At 40.1% G+C, this 22,600-nt stretch overlaps 1 protein-coding gene across 4 annotated transcripts in view; it reads right to left on the bottom strand.

Moving 5' to 3' along the window:
- CDH7 (cadherin 7) overlaps positions 1-22,600 on the bottom strand; it is a 111,719-nt gene that overhangs the window by 83,596 nt on the left and 5,523 nt on the right. For 3 of the 4 annotated variants that reach the window (XM_083622575.1, XM_083622577.1, XM_083622576.1), the window contains exon 2: positions 16,581-16,994. In XM_083622575.1, the coding sequence (XP_083478701.1) occupies positions 16,581-16,790 (210 nt within the window). In that variant the 5' untranslated portion in view covers positions 16,791-16,994. The remainder of the gene's footprint in view (positions 1-16,580; positions 16,995-22,600) is intronic. The other variant, XM_083622574.1, reaches the window with a different exon arrangement.

The following is a 22,600-nucleotide window of genomic DNA, read 5'->3' on the forward strand; positions in this document are numbered from 1 at the left end:
AGTCTCCTCCAGCACCATAATTCAAAAGCATCAATTCTTCGGCGATCAGCCTTCTTTATGGTCCAGCTCTCACTTCCATACATCACTACTGGGAAAACCATGACTTTAACTATATGGACCTTTGTTGGCAAGGTGATGTCTCTGCTTTTTCCCTGTACATTTCCCCTGTACATTAGACTTATTTACTAATTTTATCATATTAATTTACTACTTTTCTTCCATTATTGAAGTCAGGGCAAACCTTGCTTAACTACAACAAAGTAGAAGTTGAGTATGTCTTCAGATCAGTTTCTAAGCCCTTGCCCTTCATTAGGATTCTTTATATTATTTTTAAATTTTCTATGCCAACTATTTCCCCAACAGGAGATAACAAAAAGTAATAAAAACAGAATAAAAGACATAATCCTTTAAAACCCCAATACGCATTTAAATTAAGACATTATCCTTGTCCAACATGTTTAACAAATCACAGAAGCTCAAAAATAATTGAACTGAGCCAGCAAAGATTACACAATTTCTGTGACTTTTTTAAAGCCAGATATTCACCAATTTCCTGAGGCAATACAGCAATGGGGCTTAACAGAACTTGCTCAGCAAGGCATTTCAAAAAGTAGGTGCCACAACTGAAAAGGTCCTAACCGCAGTAGACATCAGTCTCATGTCCCAAGTTTGAGGGCAGCAGATGATGAGTGGAGCACAAATGATATGTGGTTCCAAAGGTACCCAGGTTAACACCCACAATTTGAATTTATCCCTGATAGTAATTTTCAGCCAGTGCAAATAATGTAGAAGCAACATGATAAAATCCAATTACCTAGCTCCTATCAGAATTCAGGGTGCAGCATAATTAAAGTCCCCAAGCACTTTTAAAGGGCAGTTCCATGTAGAGCTAATAATAATAATAATTTATTTATACCCTGCCCATCTGGCTGAGTTTCCCCAGCCACTCTGGGCAGCTCCCAATCAAGTGTTAAAAACAGTACAGCGTTAAATATTAAAAACTTCCCTGAACAGGGCTGCCTTCAGATGTCTTTTAAAGCTAGGACAGCTGTTTATTTCCTTCACATCTGAAGGGAGGGTGTTCCACAGGGTAGGCGCCACTATCGAGAAGGCCCTCTGTCTGGTTCCCTGTAACTTGTTCCCTGGTTCCCTGTAGCTTGTTACAGTAGTCTAATTTGGGAGGTCACTCAAGCAGTAATGGCCATAGGAAAGTCTGGCTTTGTCAGAAAGTGTCAAAACTTGCACCCTTAGCTACTAAAATAAAATAAAATAAAAATTTATTATTTATACCCCAGCCATCTGGCTGGGTTTCCCCAGCCACTCTGGGCAGCTCCCAACAGAATATTGTTGTTGTTGTTTAGTCGTTTAGTCGTGTCCGACTCTTCGTGACCCCATGCACCAGAGCACAACAGGCACTCCTGTCTTCCACTGCCTCCCGCAGTTTGGTCAAACTCATGCTGGTAGCTTCGAGAACACTATCCAACCATCTCGTCCTCTGTCGTCCCCTTTTCCTTGTGCCTTCAATCTTTCCCAACATCAGGGTCTTTTCCAGGGAGTCTTCTCTTCTCATGAGGTGGCCAAAGTATTGGAGCCTCAGCTTCACGATCTGTCCTTCCAGTGAGCACTCAGGGCTGATTTCCTTAAGAATGGATAGGTTTGATCTTCTTGCAGTCCATGGGACTCTCAAGAGTCTCAGAATATTAAAAACACAATAAAACATCAAACATTAAAAACTTCCCTAAACAGGGCTGCCTTCAGATGTCTTCTAAAAGTCAGATAGTTGTTTATTTCCTTGATATCTGATGGGAGGGCATTCCACAGGGTGGCGCCATTACTGAGAAGGCCCTCTGCCTGGTTCCCTGTAGCTTCACTTCTCGCAGTGAGGAAACTGCCAGAAGGCCCTCGGTGCTGGACCTCAATGTCCAGGCTGAGCGATGGGGGTGGAGACGCTCCTTCAGGTATACTGGGCCGAGGCCGTTTAGGGCTTTAAAGGTCAGCACCAACACTTTGAATTGTGCTCGGAAATGTACTGGGAACCAATGTAAGTCTTTCAGGACCAGTGTTATATGGTCTCAGTGGCCACTCCCAGTCACCAGTCTAACTGCCACATTGGCACCTCCACAACAAACAGGAGGACCAGTTGAATACCCCCAAACTAAACTCCTGCTCTTTCAGTGAGTCTGCAAGCCTTCCCAGAACTGGCTGTAAATCCAGTCCCGAGTCATATTGCCCACCTGCCAAAAGGAGTTCTGTTTTGCCTGGATTAAGTTAGTGGAACTATAACACATGGTGCCTGCATACTAGATGCCAACTGTAACAATATGCCAATGCCTGCTGTTGTAGCACTCTATATGCCTCTTCTGGATCCCAACCCACAGTTTACATTCATTCCAATGTGTGCTGTAACTCTCACCTGGTTTAGTTCGTTTAAAATTAAGTTCTTCCAAGTAAAAAGGTTTTGTATAATTTGTACAATATTTAATAATTTTCTTAGCTATTTTATTACTTTGTTACTAGGCCTTCCAGGTACCGTGAGCATGAGCAAGACTAAATGTTCAACTCTTGAAGAGGAAGGTGGGGAGGTTGTGGCTAAGCCCATGACCTTCCACGTGAAATTATGGGTTGGGTGGTGGTGGGAGAAACACTGTAGAATTTTAAGTGGAGAACCCGGGAAAATAAGAATCAGCAAATGCATTGACTTCAGTGTAAACCACACAAGCGATACACATTTTGAAACATTTCTCTACTGCATTTTTAAAATCCTATTATTCCGCTGAATATGCATAGCACTAAATAAACATAATCTCCTCACACTCCCACACACGTAAGTGAAATTTATTTCCTTAACAAAGCACCTTGTGGCGTTTAAACTGCAAATGAAGACATTAATGGATTAGAATCGAGACAGCGGTGCATTAGCTCTTCTCTCCTAGATCAGTAAAAATGGCATGAATTTGAATCTTGCTATGCCCTACTCTTGGCGTTTCTTGTAAGTTAGCCACGACTGTTAATTGCTGGTGTTAAAGTGGATTTATGTTCCATTAACGACCCAATGGTGAGAAATTACAGAAATGACTTGTGCTGTTATATTTTGGTCCTGTGGGTTTGCTGAATCTTCATTAAGATTCAAATTGTGCAGTCTGAGCAAATCCTGAAACAGCTCAGTGTCTGCCGGAACATTTGTAGCCTTATATAGTCTATGTGCCACCAAGAAGCTAAGATTTGCACACAGCCTTCCTTGATTAGCCACTATAACACAAGCTCAACTTATTTGATGGAAGATACATCATTTTCGCACACAAAGGCTTCCAACCATTGATTAAAATTAGAGCTCTGCTCTCTATTCCCCCCACCCCCGCTGTCTTCCCCTCCAAATGAAATGAACTCTGGTTAAGCACAGTGAGCTCCACCTACACCCAGAGGCCGACTCTTTCATCTAATTGAAGGATTGTGATCATGATGACAGTAAGCGAACCAGCTATTTACATTAGTTATTCCATTAACTGCAAACTGAATCAGACTCTTCCCTTTCTCTCCTACCTATACCAAATCTGTCTTCATTAAAATGACTCCTGCTAATGTGCCTGCCATACTTTTGGACAGTGTACATCATCAGCCATCTCCTAAAGGGAGCTGTCATTATAGCTTCTAAAACAATTTTTAAAATTAAAAAAAACACACACAATCTTTCTTCAACCTGAATTTCCCTCAAAGCGTCTGCTATTTGTATAGATTAGAGCCAAAGCTAGCATCACTTACACCCAGTGCTGATGACTGATATTCTGAAGTTTCACTTGACACAGCATGTAAACATTTCCCCTAGATTGTCTAAGCACTCTCCAATCCTAATTGATCCAATTTGCATGTCTCATCCTGGCAGAACTATCTATCGCTTCTACCCATGTGGGCAATGTGATCGTAATGTAATCATTATAAGCACAAAGCATATGGTAGGTTTGCAGGTCTTCCGTCACCCCCTTTCATGGACCCATGTTAAAGCTTTCTATCTCATGACATCTCATCTCTCTCCATTTCTAAAGCACCACCATCTCACTGATTGGCCTTCTGTTACTAATTGTAGCTCACTTTAAATGTGCATCATTTTTATGCAGAAAGCTTCCTAACTTTGGTATTTCACTTTCTTTAGAACAGCTGCTTTAATTTCGCAACCTGCTCATCCAATTTATCTCTAAAGGGCAGTGCGCTGTCTATTGCTGCATTGTGGTCCAGTGGGGGGTGGACGATCAATGGGCTTTGCCAGGACGACTATTGCCCCATTAGCCCAATCCACAATCTTCTGTTTAAGCACTTGAATTTAAGTCAGCATGCAGTCCAATCCTAGTCACAGTTACTTGGAAGTAAGTTCCGCCAAGATAAACAGAGCTTACTTTCAGGTCAGTATGCAGAGGATTTCATCCTAATTAGTCTTGCTGGTGTTAAGAGAGCTACATGCCCTAAATAAAAGCACTTGGGCATAAATGAGTATTCTGAACTAAAGTTTCTCCACTCTACTGTAGTTAACCAAGTATGAATAGCCACAGTCAGCCTTTCTCTACCAACAATAGTTCACATTTGGCGCACCAGCCTTAGTATGAAAATAGCTTTGCACAATGGAAGCCAGTTCACCTTCAACTGATAATACTGACTCTACTAGTATTCCAAGCTGTGTTGTGCATGAAGAGAATTGCCCTATTCAGAACCGGTTGAATTCAACATCTGTTCATATATGAAGCACCACCAACAGCATCTCCATCTTGATGCAGGTGAGCTTCTTTAGCCCTCATCCAGTCCATTACTGAACCCCAACAGATTACCACACCATCTTATGGGGGGGGGTATGTATAGATCAGGTGCTCTGCATTAAAATGATGGCAGTATCTTGCACTAGTACACGTTTCTGACGACACAGATATGGTTATGTTTATTACTGAAATTCATTTACACACCCTGTTCCGCCATGTCAACACAACTCCTGGATAATGCTTTGTACAGCCTAAAGCAATGCACTGGCACAGCATTTTCCATGTTTTAAAAGTGCAATAGCCTGACTTGAATGTTGTCTAGGTGCAAGAGGTCTTGTATCCATAAACTTTTGCTCTGCAAAAACTGGAAACATAAGCATAGTCTCCATTGTAAATTAAAAAGTGTGTGAAACTTCAAGTTTACTTTTTGTGGGGACTGGCATTTCCACTTAGTTGATCTAGTAAAATAAATTACCTCCGCTTCTCTTAATTTGTATTCACACCAAAGGCATGCAGCTTATAAGTACAGATTTTATGGTACAGCTCTTTGTGACAGCCTCCCCAATTCCAGCCAGTCTTGTAAAAAAGTTATTTGTTTTCAATCATCATGTATCATAACCAGCAACAAAAATTCGGTAAACAGAATTATTACGCCTACTGCTCTGAGTTACGAGGAAAGAGAAAAAAGGGTGGCATTGCAAGGATATAGTTTCTTAAACCTTTCCTTTTACCACCCTTGGAGAAAAAGGAAAAGTAAGGACCATTCAAGGTCCAACTTGCAAGAACCCAACTTGGTTGTAAGGGGAGGGGTGAAAGCACAGCAATAGTGTACAGGCTTACATACAAAAGATTCAGGTTCATTATCTGTCATAAAGGTAAAGGGACCCCTGACCATTAGGTCCAGTCGTGGCCGACTCCGGGGTTGTGGCACTCATCTCGCTTTATTGGCCAAGGGAGCCGGCATACAGCTTCCAGGTCATGTGGCCAGCATGACTAAGTCGCTTCTGGTGAACCAGAGCAGCGCACGGAAACGCCGTTTACCTTCCCGCTGGAGCAGTACCTATTTATCTACTTGTACTTTGTGCTTTCAAACTGCTAGGTGGGCAGGAGTTGGGACCGAGAAATGAGAGCTCACCCCGTCACAGGGATTCAAACCGCCGACCTTCTGATCAGCAAGTCCTAGGCTCTGTAGTTTAACCCACAGCGCCACCCATGTCATATTCAATTAAAAATATCAGATTCCAAGTGATGGAAAATATTATGAGAACCTAGAAAGCTGCTGCCAGTCAGAGTAACCAAAAACAGGGATTCCGTGGGTCGCAACTGTAGCTGAGCACAGAGTCCCTCTGCAATACCCACTGCAATCAGTGGGCCACAGGAGGGTGTGGTGCAAGAGAAAAAGGAAGATAGATCCTACCTGCTTTAAGGCCTTAACACCTACTGACCCATAAGCAAATACTATTGTTAAACACAAGTGATTTAACTTGACTGTCACACAAAATAAATAAGCTGTAGAAGTCATAATTAGTGTATACAGTAGTGGCATTAATGTGTCATTTAAAAAGTTCATAAAAGGCTAACAAAGCTCACTGGACACATTTTATCCTCACCTCTGAAACAACTTCTGATAACTCTATAAATGTCCTGAATGCAAAGGGGGCTGAAGATTAAGTTTAGCTTATGACACCTTTCATTGCTGTTGTGGGGATAAAATGCAACATGAACCGTGGACTACCTTGAAAAGTGCTATAAAAATTCTGGTAATCTAAAAACAATATATGCAAATATCTGAATTCTCCTATTTGTACTTTTTGTTTTCCAGAGAAATTTAAGTTAATATAAATTCCACTATAGATTATGAACATTTTAAACGATTCTTGGGTTACTCCCTGTGAGTGGAAGCAATGTCACTCAGTGTCATGCATAACAGGCAGGTTTCGTCCGCATCACCATGTTGGCCCTAAAATCTCTTTATTTTTCCCAATAAAAGTCAGCTAAAATAGTGTATACAAGGACTCATATTATAACGAGGGCTAGATTTCCCCCTTATGATCTGCGAGCCATGCTGCGGTCAGTTTAGATAGATCTATCCCATAGATCTCAAAAGGAACAGAATTGTATTCAAAATTCTCCAAAGAGACTGGCATTCTAAGGTTTATGTTTTCAGGTGACTATGCAAGGAGAAACCACAATATTTTTTTAACTTGTTCTTCTGCTTGATGGCTCTCAATAAATTCACTGCAAATATATTCTGTCACACTGAAAAACACCTTGCAGGTGACAGAACACAAAATTTTTTAATGCTGCTCTTCATCCTTTTTTTTTTTATTGCAAACTTTATACTTCTCATCTTAATGATCCAGCTGTGATACTTACCCCAACCTCCTTCTGTTAATCATTGTATAATTTTCCAGAGACATGAATCGCATTCTGAAGCCCATTAGCGCTTCTTGCCATGACATATGGCTGTATTTTGATATCCCATTTGGTTTAAAAAAAAAGATTTAGGAAAATGCACATAAAAGCTATGGTCAGAGGCCAATCCAACTAGTTAAGTTGTACTGCATCCTATTGAAATCCTCTGAATTGGAAGCATTAATAGTTAATGAAGGCCAGCAGTATGCTATTTAGTTAAGATCACTTTCTACTTTTTCTACTGTTTTCTCACTAGTCAGGCTCAACTGTGATATAGGAGTCAACCACAATTAACTTTTGCCCCACACTTTCTAGGCACAGATCCATGGTTTAAAGCATCGTGTTCCAAGGGCTTTTTTCTTGCCCCAGCACTTTCCCTATGAAATCCCTTCTTTAACATTAAATTGGAAAAGATGGCAAACTGGGTTTTCTGTGGATTGACATTTGCTCCACTTTGCAGCAGTAAAGTGTAGATTATCACTGGGAAAGTGCCAGTGGGAAAAAGTGCTCAGACACAGCGCTTTAAAGTGCGGACCTGTGCCTGGAATTCAGAAAGTCTGGAGGAGCCCACAATATTATCTGGTTAAGATATGTGTATTAGAAGATGGTGGTGTTTCCTAGTGAAATTTTCAGCAGTTCTGTTGGTAAGCCTGATGTGTGTGTGTGTGTCTGTGTGTTTGTGTGTGTGTGTGTGTACACACACACACACACACACACACACTATCTTCGTGTATTTATGTGGATAACTATTTTAGTACTGAGCCCATTCACCAGAGACCTATACCGGTAATACACAGAAGCAGTAAACGTACTAATCTAACACTCTTATCCAAAATGCATAAACTAAGCCCTACTGAAGTCAGTCAGACTTTGTGTAGGATGAGAATAGAATAATAACCTACTCACTCCACACTATATTTCATTAATGTCTAATTACTAAGTGTATCCTAAGCATCCCTACATTTAAGCATACATAACTCATTTTAAATGTACAAATTGCTTATAGCCATTAGCACTCATTTCCTTACAGTTCAGTAAGGTCAGTACTGCAATGGCATTAATTCAGATTGCCATGCTACAGAAGCCACCTAAAAAGTGACCTGTGTATTCAGAAAACAATCATGTGTACAGACAAATCAATTTGTTTTTTTAAATAACAGTGTAGTATTTTTCACTGCCAAATGATACTTCTTTTAAAACTGAAGAACAGCTTGGATCTTTGGCAGTGGGAAAACAAGAAACAAAGCACTTATTGTGCACGAAAGCTTTCTCCAATGTGAGCATACCAGTTTTTGGATTACAAACCAAGCCCTGTGGCTGTGAAAATGTCACTTGTACAAAGGCAACTAAACCCTCAACTCAAGTAATACATTATGCGTCCAACAAAATCATATCACAGTAGGCCCACTAAAATCAATGGACCTAAGTTCATGATGTCCATTGATTTCAAGTGGTTTACTCTAAACATGACTTAGGTGGATTCAACTTTCTGTCTATATTGCAAAGGCTACATCACAATGTCTATCCAAAAAGGTGCACCAATTCATTCAGAGGAAAAAATTAATATATAAAACATAGTATGGAATCAGAGAGAATGTCATTCCATTAAAGTATGGTATACATTTGTAAAACTACCAAACATACCAGATATATATGAAAATGCTTCATGTAATATAATAACACTGAACATATCCTCATATATCATATGCTATGGGGGCTAAGGCAATGCCAGGACCCAGCGGGAACCCCGGGGTGAGCTTCAGTTGGTCGCCATTGACGCAGCTCCCTCTTTTGGTGGTTTACCCTTCTAGACTTCCTGCAAGGTGGGCAGGAGTCAGATACAGTTATTGCCAATGCCTAAGCCAATACCAGAGGGACGCGGGTGGTGCTGTGGTCTAAAACACAGACCCTAGGACTTGCCAATCAGAAGGTTGGCAGTTCGAATCCCCACGATGGGGTGAGCTCCCGTTGCTTGGTCCCTGCTCCTGCCAACCTAGCAGTTTTAAAGCACGTCAAAGTGCAAGTAAATAAACAGGTACCGCTCCAGCGAGAAGGTAAACGGTGTTTCCGTGCACTGCTCTGGTTCACCAGAAGTGGCTTTGTCATGCTGGCCACATGACCCGGAAGCTGTACGCTGGCTGCCTCGGCCAGTAAAGCGAGATGAGCACCGCAACCTCAGAGTCGGCCACGAGTGGACCTAATGGTCAGGGGTACCTTTACCTTTTTAAGCCAATACCACTCACATTTCTGTAATCAATAAAGTTTTGGCCTAAATTTTGCCCATTAATGTTTAAACTAAAATTCTGTGTCAATGTGTTTTTATTATTCTTAGCGGTGTGCCAGGACCTTGGTATGCAACAAATTCCACCAGTATTGCTCTCAGAAGTAAATCAAATGTCTTTTCTATGGGTACACTGAGTAGTCCCTATCTCCAAACCCTAGAGATTGTACGAAATAAAGATTAAGCAACTGTTACATTAAGCAAGTAGTAGTGTCTGCTGCTTTTTCCCACCTGGAAAAAAAGTTAAGCTTTCTAGGCAAAACAGATGTTTTCTATGTGAGCAAAAATTATGAATACATTTAACTGAATGTTTATAGCAATACCATCTGATTCTATGTAAAAGCGCACCTTGGGTCTTTAATATTATAATTAGAATGCAAGACAGGTGGGTTATTTGTACTGGTTTGCATTTTTTTATTCAAAAAATGATTCCAATACAAGAAAAGGGTCCGAGTCTTAGTGCTTTCATTTATCATCCTTTTATCAGAGCAAACTAAATATTAATGGTAAAGAATCTTAACAGAAACAGGTTTCATCCATAATGGAAAAATTCGTGGAAAAACAGGGGTTTGTGGGGAGAGGGATGCAGACACCAAACTGATTATATATAAAATGATATGAGTTTATTGAAGTGAATGCTAACCATCACCCAGAAAAAAGACATTTATTTCTTAATATCGGAGATGGACGATGATGTAAACCACTTCTATTCCTTACTCAGCCACAGTTATGATTTTTCTTTCTTTTATTGATTTGTTCATCTTGATATTTTGCAGTTGTATTTTTAAAAATTAATAAATATTTTTTAAATAAAAAAAAAGAGGGAGAGCGAAGCAAACTAGCAATTGGAGCTCTGTCATGCTTTTTTCTTGCTCAGTGGAATAAAACGCTCAGCTAAAATCTCCTATGAATCAGCAGAAAGTGCACTGGATTTCCTATCAGAGAATGTTAAATCCCACTGCAGCTATGGGCTTTAGGGCTTTACCTCTCAGCTTCAACCCCATATATGAAAAATGGAAAAATTAGTCCTCCAACACGCAATTGATATGAAGGCCAAGCAAATCAATATCATTAGAGACACATTAGTACATTACTGCTTGATACACGAGTATAAAAAATGGTGAAAGTCAACTAAGCTTTGTAATTTTCCATCTAAATATGTTGTTGATTGATTAATTGATACATATTTTTCTAGCAAAACAGAATGATGAAGCAGGTTATTGCTGTTCTGCTTAAGGTAAATCATTCTTTAAAATAAATATAATACAACTAAGGTAACAGCTTGTTAGTTCAAAAGAGTATGTAAAATTCACATGCACAGCTCGGTATGCACCAATCTGTTCATTTTCGTTCTCTCTATTTCTAACTTTTCCTATCTTAAATTCAGTTCTCTATATTCCTGCAGCAACTTGCAAATTTTGTTGAAAAACTTGTGAAAAATTGTGTACATTGCTTTCACTAATGCATGCATTTTTGTACACACTGTTTCAGCTTGAGAACTGCATCACAAAATTCATAAAAGCACAAATATAGAAAGATAGCTTGCTAGTTTTGAGAAGCGCAAATTAGATAGCTTCCCATTAAAATGCAAACAAAATTGAATTTCTTCCCCATCTCTATACAACACCTCACAAAACCTTTGAACTTCTGGTTCAAAACTATCCTTTAGACTTTTGGCACACTCCTTTGCATATCCACTTATTTTCTGCAAACAGTAGAGATACCCCACTCCTGTTCTCTCCTACATACAGTGGTACCTCGGTTTACAAACTTAATCTGTTCCAGAAGCCCGTTATTAAACCAAAAACCATTCTTAAACCAAGGCGCGCTTTTCCTAATGAGGCCTCCCACCACTGGTGCCCTTCCACCGTTTTGATTCCGTTCTTAGACCGATGTAAAGTTCACAAGCCGGGACACTACTTCCAGTTTTGCGGAGTTCATAAACCGAACAGTTCGTAAACAGGGCTGTTCTTAAACTGAGGTACCACTGTACTTAGATACCTCCACCACCATTTCCAACTAGGATGTATTCCTTATTGATAAGTGAGATTTAGAATTCCCATCTTCACCACCAAGTGATCCCAGGGCAGAAGTGCATATCCTCAATTTTGAAAAACAGAAAAAAACCCAAAACCCATATCATATAACCACATTACTTTTAAAATGATTGTGACCCTTTATCAGAAGAAGAATAGGGGGAGTATGACCCAGTTATTTTTACTTGATCTCTCAGTGGCTTCATCAAGGTATCCTTCTGAACAGGCTTAGCAGGGTGAGTATTGGAAGCTTTGTTTTACAGTGGCTCCAATCCTACCTCTGGGGTTGGTTTCAGAATATAACATTGGATGATTGTCTTTTGGCTCCCTAGCTGAGGGATGCTACAGGGTACCATCTTCTCCCCAGTGCTGTTTAACACCCACATGAAGCCATTGAGATCAGTTATTAGGAGATTTGTGTTGTCAATAATCTCCTCTACTTTTCTGCAACTGATACGATTCAGTAGAGACCATGCAAACATTGCACCAATGCCTAGATTCAGTGGTGAGCTGGATGATGACCCATAAACTGACTTTGATTCCTGGCAATAGCAAGGAACTATGGGTGAATAGTTCCTGAAACCTGGATATTGGTCCACTGGATATTGGTTTTGTATGGGGTTATACACCCGCTGAAAGAGCAGGTTTGTAATCTGGAGGTGCTTCAGCATCCATCTTTGTTGCTAGAGGCCCAGGTGACCTCAGTGGCTAGCAATGCCTTTTTCAGCTCTGGTTGGTTCACCAGGTACAGTCCTTTTAGACAGAGATGACATGGCCACTATACTCCATGCTCTGGTAACTTGCAGTTTGGAATAATGCAATGTACTCTACATGAGGTTGCCTTTGAAGACAACTCAAAAACTTCAATTGTTCCAAAATGCAGCAGCCAGATTCCCGCCCCCCCCCCCCGTCTCCCCTGTACATAACCCCTGGTTTAAAACAACTGCACTGCTTGCCAGGTCATGTCACGTTAGTGCTCACAATAGTATTTAAGACTCTATGCAACACAGGCCTCAAATATCTGAATGACCAGATCCTCCTGTATTGATCCTCATGGGTGCCGAGATTGACAGCGGGGCCCTTTGGTAGTTCCTCTGCCCTGAGGTTCAGGGGGTGGCAGCCCAAGAGAGGGCATTTTCTGTGGCAGCCTGTAAGTTGTGAGACTCCCGCCCCACAGAGATGTGTCTTGCATCTTTATTATACAGCTTCCAGCAAATGCTGAAGACGCACCTCTTTACCCTGGCTTTTGACACCTGAGGGTATATTAGGGACCCACTTTAATTTTGGTGATTGTAAGTTGTTTAAAACTGTTTTTACCATCATGTGTCAATGCTGTAAGCTGCCCTGGGACCTTAGGGTGATGTGCCAGTAACTAATAATAACAATAATAATTATAAGAGGCCTGGTGCTTTAATTCTGATTTCACCCAGTGATTTATTTAGTTCTGACTTTCATTCACTACTGACAGCTAAAGTCCTTCTTCGTAAAGTATATCTCAATCTGGCTACATAAATGATATTCTTTTAAAGAGGCATTTCTTCAAAACTTGGTGGAGTCAGCGGTGTTCTAGCAATAACCACAATGGGATCTTGTACAACACAACTGCTTCCTGGGTTCCTTGTACAATCTCATCAGAAACATCTTGTTAGGATGCACCTGTCAGTGATCTGCAAACCAGTAATAGAGATTCTGTGTATCTGGGGATGGGGGAAAGGGTTTCTTTTTTAAAGATGAATCCTTTCTTCTAGTTAGAGAGATAGATTCGTAATAAGAAGACCAGGGAATAGCTGTTTGTTTTCATCTATAATCATCTCATTATATGCAATTTTAATCACTTGCACTTAACCATCAGTTGCACTTAATAATGATCAGTCATTTTAAATGCTATTTTTATCAATTTCCCTTGATCAAATAAATAGAGACTTGCAGTTTTTTGGGGGGAGGGGGAGTCTATACACATGCACACACATGCTATCCAAACTTCATCTCCATATCTCTCCTATTTCTTCCCCACTGTCTTTTGTCAGTCTGTCACTAAAGGACTACAGAACAGAGATATGACAGCAAATCAGGGATAGTATATTCAATCACAATCAAAGTCTTTGGAAAAGGCACACCATAAGCCTTACAGAGAAAGTGATGGCCTAGAGCACAGTGTATTGTCAGAGGCCTGGAAGCACTTTAGAGCTGTGAAAGGTGTGGCAGGGGCAGCGGGGGGAATAAGTATCTGAACTGCTGTCTTGATGAGAACTCTGCCTGGCGCTGGTTACCTTTGGAAGAAAAGATGCTTAAAACCAAAGTAAAGAGAAACAGTGCTTGCCACATGTGTTTCATTATGATGATGCTTTGGATGGAACACTACATTTTGATCAGGAGGGAGAACTAACAAAATCCTAGGTATCTGGAACTACCCTATGTGCAAAGATAGGATTTCACAGTTGCTGGACTCCAAAAACTAGTTTGGGCAGCTGAAGTTAGCATAAGCATAATCAATGTGCAGAGATTATTCTACGTCCTTCACTACTATTAAAACTTTGCTAAGCAAGATGCTGAACATAAGAATGGCCTTTCTATTTGGACCAAGCCCAGCATTCTGGACTTATATTTACTTACAGATTATATAATGATAGAATTGTAGGGTTGAAAGGGACCACAAGGCTCCTCTAGCCCAACCTCCTGTGATGTCAGAATATTTTGCCCAACATGGGGCTCAAACCCATGAACGACAGAGCTACCCAAGCATATGATAACTATATAATCCAGATCTGGAAGTGAATTTGATATTTGCAGCTTGGGCACATCACACCATTGTGAGCTGACTTATTACCCTGCCACTGATCTGAATATGGGAACTTTGGATTCAAAGGGAGGCAGGTAAGAAGGTAATCTGTCCGTTTTAGGTTCCAAGTTTTACTTTAGAAATTCTGGTGGAAACTGGGAGCTATTTAAATGCCGAGCTCATTGCTTCAGGAGAATTCTTATCAGTATTCTGTCCAAAGCAAATAAATTAAAGAACATTAGGGTTGCATGGTTAAGCAGTCAAACAAAATATGGAAATTCCCATAATATGGTTGCATGCACATCTTTAGCTCTGCCTGCCTGTGTACATGGATTTCCATACAGACTTTAATTACAGTATTTCTCAAATAATATAACAGTGTGTGATATTTCTCCTTCAGCTTCAGACACACATGCACAGAATCCGAGAGTGCCATTCGCTATTATTTGTATGCCAAACAATCCCCACTGAAAAACAAAAAAGCACAAAGTAATCCATTTTCACCCAGCATGCTCTACAATAACAACAAACATTTGCAGCTCGTCTGCTTCCAAGTCACCTACCCCTTCCTAAATATTGCCAATGTATGTGCAATCAGCCAAATGAGCTCAGCAATTAAATGCTTCATTCCCTACTCAAGCTAAAAGCTGGTTCATAATGCAGTATACCTGCCACAGTTCCACCTTTTTTTTTAGCTACTGTGATTGCAGGAACAACTAAGGCTGCCAAGAAGTCGTGTGTGTGCATTCATGGAGAGCTCAGCTCATGCATTACGTTTGCTTTCGCCAACATGGTGCCCCCTCAAATGCTGATGGACTCCAAGACCCACCTGCACTAGCCAACATGGCTAGTGGTCAAGGATGATGGGCGTTCAACATCTGGAGGGCTGAACACTGGAGAAAGCTTTCTTATGTTAAGGTTTGGTATGGGAGAACTAAATGGATCCTCAGGTAATGTGTGAACTGTGGAAATGGAATAAGTATCCCAGAAATAGCAAGAGGTTTGTGGACAACATCACAGATCCATGGGGGCGGGAAGAAAGTGGTGCTGTGCAAATGTGACGTGAAGCAATTAACTGGAAGCTACTGAAATACCAAGCTCATTTCCTCAGAAGAATTCTTACCAATATTCAGTTCAAAGCAAACAAATTAAATGATGTTATTCAATTGCACAGCATGGGGGAAAGACATGAGGATGCAACTCTGGTCTTTGCATCTATTACTTTATCCAGTGATGCTCCTTAAAGTGCTATCCAAAAAGGTCAATTCCATAAGAAAAGGCAAATGCTCGAAAATCTAATAGCTGTAAAACAGCCATTTAAACAATCTGTTATTCCCTAAATATAAGAACATAAGAAGAAGCCTGCCTATTTAGTCCAGTATCCTGGCTCCCTCAGGAGCTAGCTAGATGCATCTGGGAAGCCCATAAGAAGGGTCTGCCTTATTATTCTTCCCTAACCACTAGTACTGCTTCTTATCCTGGAGGAATCATACAGCCATTGTGTCTAGTAACTCTATCCTCCATTAATATAAGTAACCTCCTGCAAACAGCCTCATTTCTGGAAATAAAGAATTCTTATTACAAAACTGAATCTATATATTTATGTACTAAGAAATCTAACTTCTGATGTCTTTCCTCTCTGATTCTTTCATATTACATTGTTTAAGACTGGGGTCCTTAATTCAACATTAATTCAGTGACACCTCTGTATATGATTGCACTGTACATCCCCCTTTAAATTGGTGGTCATCACCACATCGTCTGGAAGTGAATTCCACAGTTTAACTATGGTTCGATTCCTCCCAAGGGGAGGTTTCAGAAAGCTTAGAGGCAGATTAGTATAGAACCCCAGAGGTAGCCAAGCAAATGTAATTTTATCTTCCAAGTCAGGCTTTGAAAGTGGCACTTTGGGAAACGTAAGACCTTCTGAGACAGTTTCTGCTCAAGCCAAACACATTTATTTTCCATTAAGGCCCACAAACCCTTGCAATTGCTTTCCTGATCCCACTGGCCAAGGGGCCGAGGATATTTCACAAAAGGTTCAGTGTCACTGTCATGGATACTAACAGTAGTGCCAGAGGTATCAATGGGGCTGAAGACTTTACACATGTCTACCAGTGTGAGGGAAAATGGAAAAGTAGCAACAAACAAGAATCACACTTGAGGGATTTGTAGCATAAGGCCCAAGTCTTCTGAAATAAATGAATCTTACTTCCAAGTAGATGTCTCTTTACCACAACTTACTCTACAATAATTCATGATCACAGTTTTAGTGGCTTCTGACAGACAAGTATCTCTGCCATAGGACATTTGATCAAATCTCCTACCTTTCCTACATAGAGGGGATCATTTCCCATGTATTCCTCCAGAACGAAGAACTGATTCCACACCCAGCTGCGTTTGGTTCGTGATCTCCCAGATTGGAAATAGGGCTTTGACCTGGATCTAGGGAGTTCTGTTTGACTCATCCCAGAAAGACAGAGGAAAAGCGCTATTATCTGCAAAAAATGGCAGAACTCCACCTTGCCAAACTTCATTTTTTCTTCTTCTCCCTGTGTGAGGAAAATAAAAAATAAAAAACCTTGACAAGAGAGAGTGGGCACAGTTCCAGTTGGCTTAGTAGCTGTAGCCTCCAGCAGGATGTCAGCTGGGAGTCCAGAGATAATAATTTGTGGAATGTTCGATTAAAAAAGGTCTCCACTACTGAATAGCCTTCACAAGAGAAATGGTGTAAGAGGCACCTATAAAGGAAAAACAGAAAAGAACTGTTGTCAGAATTATTTCTTGGTAAATTACATTTCTTTCAGCTTTCATTTGCTGCAACTTGTACTTTACATTTCACCCATCAAAAGGAAGCGAGATGCAATATTTTGGCATTCTGGGTGCTTTTTCCTTTGATTACTGTTATTGAGCAATGGCTAAGTGTATCTATGTTTGAGAAAGAGAAAGACTGAGCGTATTTCTTTTTACTAGCAGAGAGCCTGTCAGGATTATGTCCTGAATTTAGGAATGGCCTCTACTGCCCCTTGGCAGTTCTAGCTAACACTCTGGTGGTGCAGTGAAGAAGGGCCTCTGAAGAGGCATGAACATGATAGGTAGGTTCATATGACAGGGTATCTGCAGTTACTAAGATATCCTGGTCCAAAGCCATTTAGAGCTTTAATGGTCAAAACCAGCACCTGCAGTATGAGACTTGGAAGAAGGTAATTTGGGGTGGGTAGTTGACTCTTTGGCCTGCAATCCTCTGCCATCAGGCAAGAGTATTTCATACCAGAGACATATACTTTCTAGGCTGGACACATTGGTAGTGACACCCTCTCAACTATTTCTAAGCACATGCTGCTCCTGCAATGTTACAGTAATGTTATACCAATGTCACAGGCAGATGCTCTGCCACTAATATTTAGCATCAGGGTGCTAATCCTATTGTTTTACAACAAGAGCTGTAAACCTAAACATTATCACAAGGAAATCTATTTCGGTGGACTGGAGCTGACATCTGAGTAAACATATTTAAAATTTAAAATAAAGTATGTGGTTAGTTGCCATTGTGCTGTACTCTTAAAGAACACAGTACAATGTTGGACCTTGGTTGACGTAACATACAAAGCACAGGGCAACCTTGAGACTGTCATTATATCACAGCCTATATTACTACCCTGGACTGTTGATAAAATAAAATAGAGGTGGATTGGGGGTGATACATACAACACTGTGAGCGAAAGGGTGGCATGAAAATATAATACAGAAATGAAGCACTTGCTTTTTCTTGGAACAGCTCCATCAACTTTAGTACCAATTAGTCAACCAACACATGCCTCCTTTGTGCAATGTTTGCGATATGTCTGTAATATGCAAATAGTCTGTAATGCAATATGGTGGCTTCAGGTGGATGGAACATGGTAACCTAAGCAACCATTTGTCTTATCAAATGTGCCCCCTCTCTCTGCATATGCTTCTCAAACCTAGCTCAAAGCAGGTATCATATTCTTTTCAATGATCTCTTTATTTTCCTATTTTCCTTTTTCTTTTTATAGCATTGTTATGCTATATGGTAAGTTGAATGTTTAGAACTTCTCTCAAGTGGAATGATTATATTGTAGGGTTTTGTTTGCTTGCTTGTTTGTTTTTGGTGGGGCAGCCAAAGTGAGGTAGCCAAAGTAATGCTCTCCAGATGCTGTTTAACTCCAATTCCCAGCAAGTCCCAGCAAGCAACGGCCAGGGATGATGAGAACTGTAGTCCAACAATGTTAAGAGGACAACAGGTTGTCTATTCCTGCCTTAAATAGTAAGTGGTAGTTGGCAAGCCAGACCAGGCCCAGAAAGTATCAAAAAGCAAAAGCCTAACCAGGGTGCTGTTGATTTAATATTAGCACATTTGGATGTCTTAGGGGCAGGGACCAGTTCTGCTCCTCTAGCTGTGGAAGTCACACAGGAAGCAGGTGTGGCGGCCCCAGCAACAGGTGAAGCATTTGCTTCCCAACAATGGAATTGCCCAGAGTGGCATCCACAATCTTTCAGTTCTTTCAGCTGTGATGCTCCTTTGCAATAGTCTTCAAAAGGTACACCAGAACCATAATACAAATAAAAGCACTTCTGATTACAAAATCCATTTAATGCCTTTTTATAGTACTTCCTTGTAGCAGAAGATCTCTGCTTAAGAGGCTGCTGTGATAAACCACAACCCGACTGTGTATGCTAACTAAGCAGTAGCAATTTATAAGTCTTCCTACTTAAAACATCAGTGCTTCATTCTGTAAGGCAGAGAGAGAGAGAATATATTTGGTTAATGATCCTAATAACCTTAAAATACCAGGTTGGGCAGGAAGAAAAGCTGGGAGAAGATTTTGCTTCTACTGAATCACCAAAATATTAAACCGCCATCAGCCAATCAGTCAGCACAAATGTGTGAATGGTTATACATATACATATACCAGTTATGGAGATCAACATGAAAATGATATCAAAAGTTATATTACTGATATGATAACTGCAGCGATTGTTGGCAACTTGAAGCTGAGAAACAACTAACATCACAATCACCAAATGATGAGTCATGTTGGATCCCTCTCTGCCCCCCCCCCCACTTCTAAACACCTCAGGCAATTATTCAGCAACAGAGAGGCAAGTTGGCAGTTGTTAAGCCTATCATGGATTGCCAATAGTCTGGCCTTTCACTTGCAGTGTCTATCTTTTAAACAGAATGATGAAATCAACCTGGAGTTTCTAATTAAACCACAGCTTTAAATAAGATTTAACAATTCAACACAAAAGAGATGTCACTTCATTTCTTTCCAACTAAATTCATGGGGATACACTGAGATGGCTTTAAAAAGTGCAAGAATGAGGGTGACTCGATTCAGACATCATAACAAACTGTGGACTGCATTAATAAAGGTTTTTAAGCTATGGTTAAGCGTCCAAGCATACAGGGAAATTGTGATTTTTGATTTACAGTTGCTTCTCTGCTTTTATGACTTCCGCCTTTTGTTTTCCATTTGCTCAGTGCTTCTGTTTCTATAAGGTACCTTGCCCCACAGCCACAACTATAGTTGCAATTATAGTTTGTCAATTCAGGTACAATAACAAACCATAGTAAACACAATATACAAACCATGTTGTTGTTTTTATTATACTTATTTCTACCCCGCGTTTTTCCTGATGGGCCTCAAGATGCTTTTGCAAATCTATTTCAAATCATGTTTGGTTTGCTGGCTGATATGGTTTGTCCAGACATCCTACCAAACTATGATTCAGTTTCCCTAACCTTGACGTGGTTTAACGGCTGAACAGTGCCTGTTTCTGCATCCTTCCATTACCGTTCTAACCACACAGATCCAGCTTAGTTGTAGTAGCCATCTGATATTGATAAACTGTCAGCTTCCTTCAGAGAGGCAACAGATTGTTATTTAACAGGGATAAAAATACCAGCTCAATTTTCATAAGAAATGTCAGTAAAACATTTGCAATATGTTAGGGCCTCTTTTCAAAGCACTTTGAAATGTCTTGCTCCCAGGAAACATTTATACTCCAGGATTGCCGTAACCTTTATTGTGACAAAAAAAAAAAAAGCTGCTATCCTTTCCTCTAAACCTGAAGAAGAGCGTGAAAATTGCCATGTGGAGAGCCACTATAATCCAAAGGCACAGCCATAAGCAGCAAACAGTCAAGAGCTTACCCACAGCCACCACTGTGGAGCTATCAGAAACAAAGGGCTGCTGAAGGAAATGGCAGTCTCGTCTTGTTGCTTCCCCCTCCATCGCATGTGTTTTCCAGTTACATCATATCCTGACATAATTTTGCTAAGCATTAGCACTGCTTCACTTTACTGGCGGCGGCTGGCGGGGAACATGCAGTGTAAAGAAATCAGGCTCTGATGTAAATTGAACTATATATTGCAAAGGACATGGGGACAAATATTGCAACGTTTTGGCTGGCAGCCCTGGGTTTATTATCATGGCTGCATAAACACTATATATTTAAACCACGTATTGAAACCCCCAAAGAGTCCTGGAAACTCTAGTCAGTGTTAGAAACTCATATACAATCTAATTACCAAATGATGCCTTAAACCTGGGTTACGGTTGCCACCATGGAAAGTCTGAGTGCTGTTTTTGTTGTTTTGCAGTGGACTTTATTGTTATTGTTGTTGTTGTTGCTGCTGCTGCTGCTGTTATTTTCATTTCTACAGTGCTTTATGTTTTAAAGAACAAATCTCAAAGTGGTTTACAACACATGAAAACATCAAATAAAACAATCCGAATAAAACAAATTCAAGTTTCAATGAAAATATTCCAGGTCCTTCTCTAAGTGACACTTTGTTTTCCCCATTCGTCAAGCTTGCATCTAGAGATCGCCACATGGTTGCAATTGGACCCATGTTATTTGCGAAATGCGTCTGGTGACTGGCTAATTTTGAACACTGACTGTAGTTTAAGGGTGCTGGTTCCCAGGATCCGGGGGTGGGGGTGGGGAGTCATGTGTTTTAGACGTGCTTTAAATATATGGTGTGTACACATTACATATATACTATCACCATGGCATAGTAAGAAATCTTGCAGACCTTTTCATGGTAACAAAGGTCATCAATAACTCCTCTTAGCACAATGCTAAATATCTGAAAGAAGAGTTATATAAAACCACCAGAACTTTGAGCCAGATGCAGTCTTGGGAAGGGGGCATCTATGCAGTTCTGGTGTCAGATCCACAGGGAGTAACTTTGGGGGGGGGGGATACCTGAAGTAAGTAAACAAGTGACTAACCCTGGCCTACAAAACACTGGCATCGTTTGCAGGAAGCCCTCATTATTTACCCATTTTCAAATGGGTTGAGCAGGATGTTTCATTGTTCTAATTATTTTTGTTCAGTTAAGTGGCAACACATTTTTCCAACTGGATAGTTTACTTGCTTTCGTCTTAATGGCTGTTATTTTATCTGCACAAATTCTTTACTTTTATTTCTTTGCCTTTCCAGTCTGTTTAACACTGCGGTGTAGTAAACTTCTAAAAAAAAAAATGGGAAAGCAATATCGAGTTTATAATATCCTTCCATTCTTGCAGAACAGTCAATTATTTATTAAATATACTTTATCCCCTGTTTCATATAGAAGTATGTACTAAAGCTATAAACACACAAATACACATTACTGAGCTATATGTATGTGTCGGAATAAGCATCGTTTCAGGATCATTTACTGTACAAAGTCGTTAAATATCATCACAGCTTTCATATTACTGAAAGGCCTTTTAACTGCCAAGGCATACATTCAAGGCTTGTGTTTGTCAGTTTCAGCAACTAATATTACTACCACTGAAAGCAATAAAGAGACTGCACCTTCCTCCTACGATTTAGGTGTCATTTGTGTCATCTCTGCTTCAAGGAGTAAAGTACTAAGTGAAGGAGAAAGTGACTCAAAGATTTTGTTTTAAAATGCACTTGTCTCAACCTTGAATGTCTTCGGAATGCACAATTGATGAACGGGCAAAAAGAGCTGGAGGAAAAATTATTTGCAGTTGCAATTAGCGTATATGTTAAACATCTAATTATAACTGAAGATCAAACAGTTCAAAAGGGTTTTTTTTAAAAAAAAAACCTCAAGTTCTATTAAAAACTCTATTTTTAACTCTAATTTGAAATATTTTCATTTTTTATCACTGCAGCCCATGTACTGTGAAAGAACTCAGCATTTTAATTCAATAATCTCTATACAAAAACACAGAGAAGCATATTCTCTGGTGCTTGGTTTTATATTGGGATAGGATACTATAATCATGTATATTTTACAGAAAGGGTTTTTTTAAAATAATATTAATGAATGACTACTAAAAACCCACTCCAATATGTTTTA

Source organism: Podarcis filfolensis (assembly GCF_964270895.1).
Source record: "Podarcis filfolensis genome assembly, chromosome: 7".
Lineage (NCBI taxonomy): Eukaryota > Metazoa > Chordata > Lepidosauria > Squamata > Lacertidae > Podarcis > Podarcis filfolensis.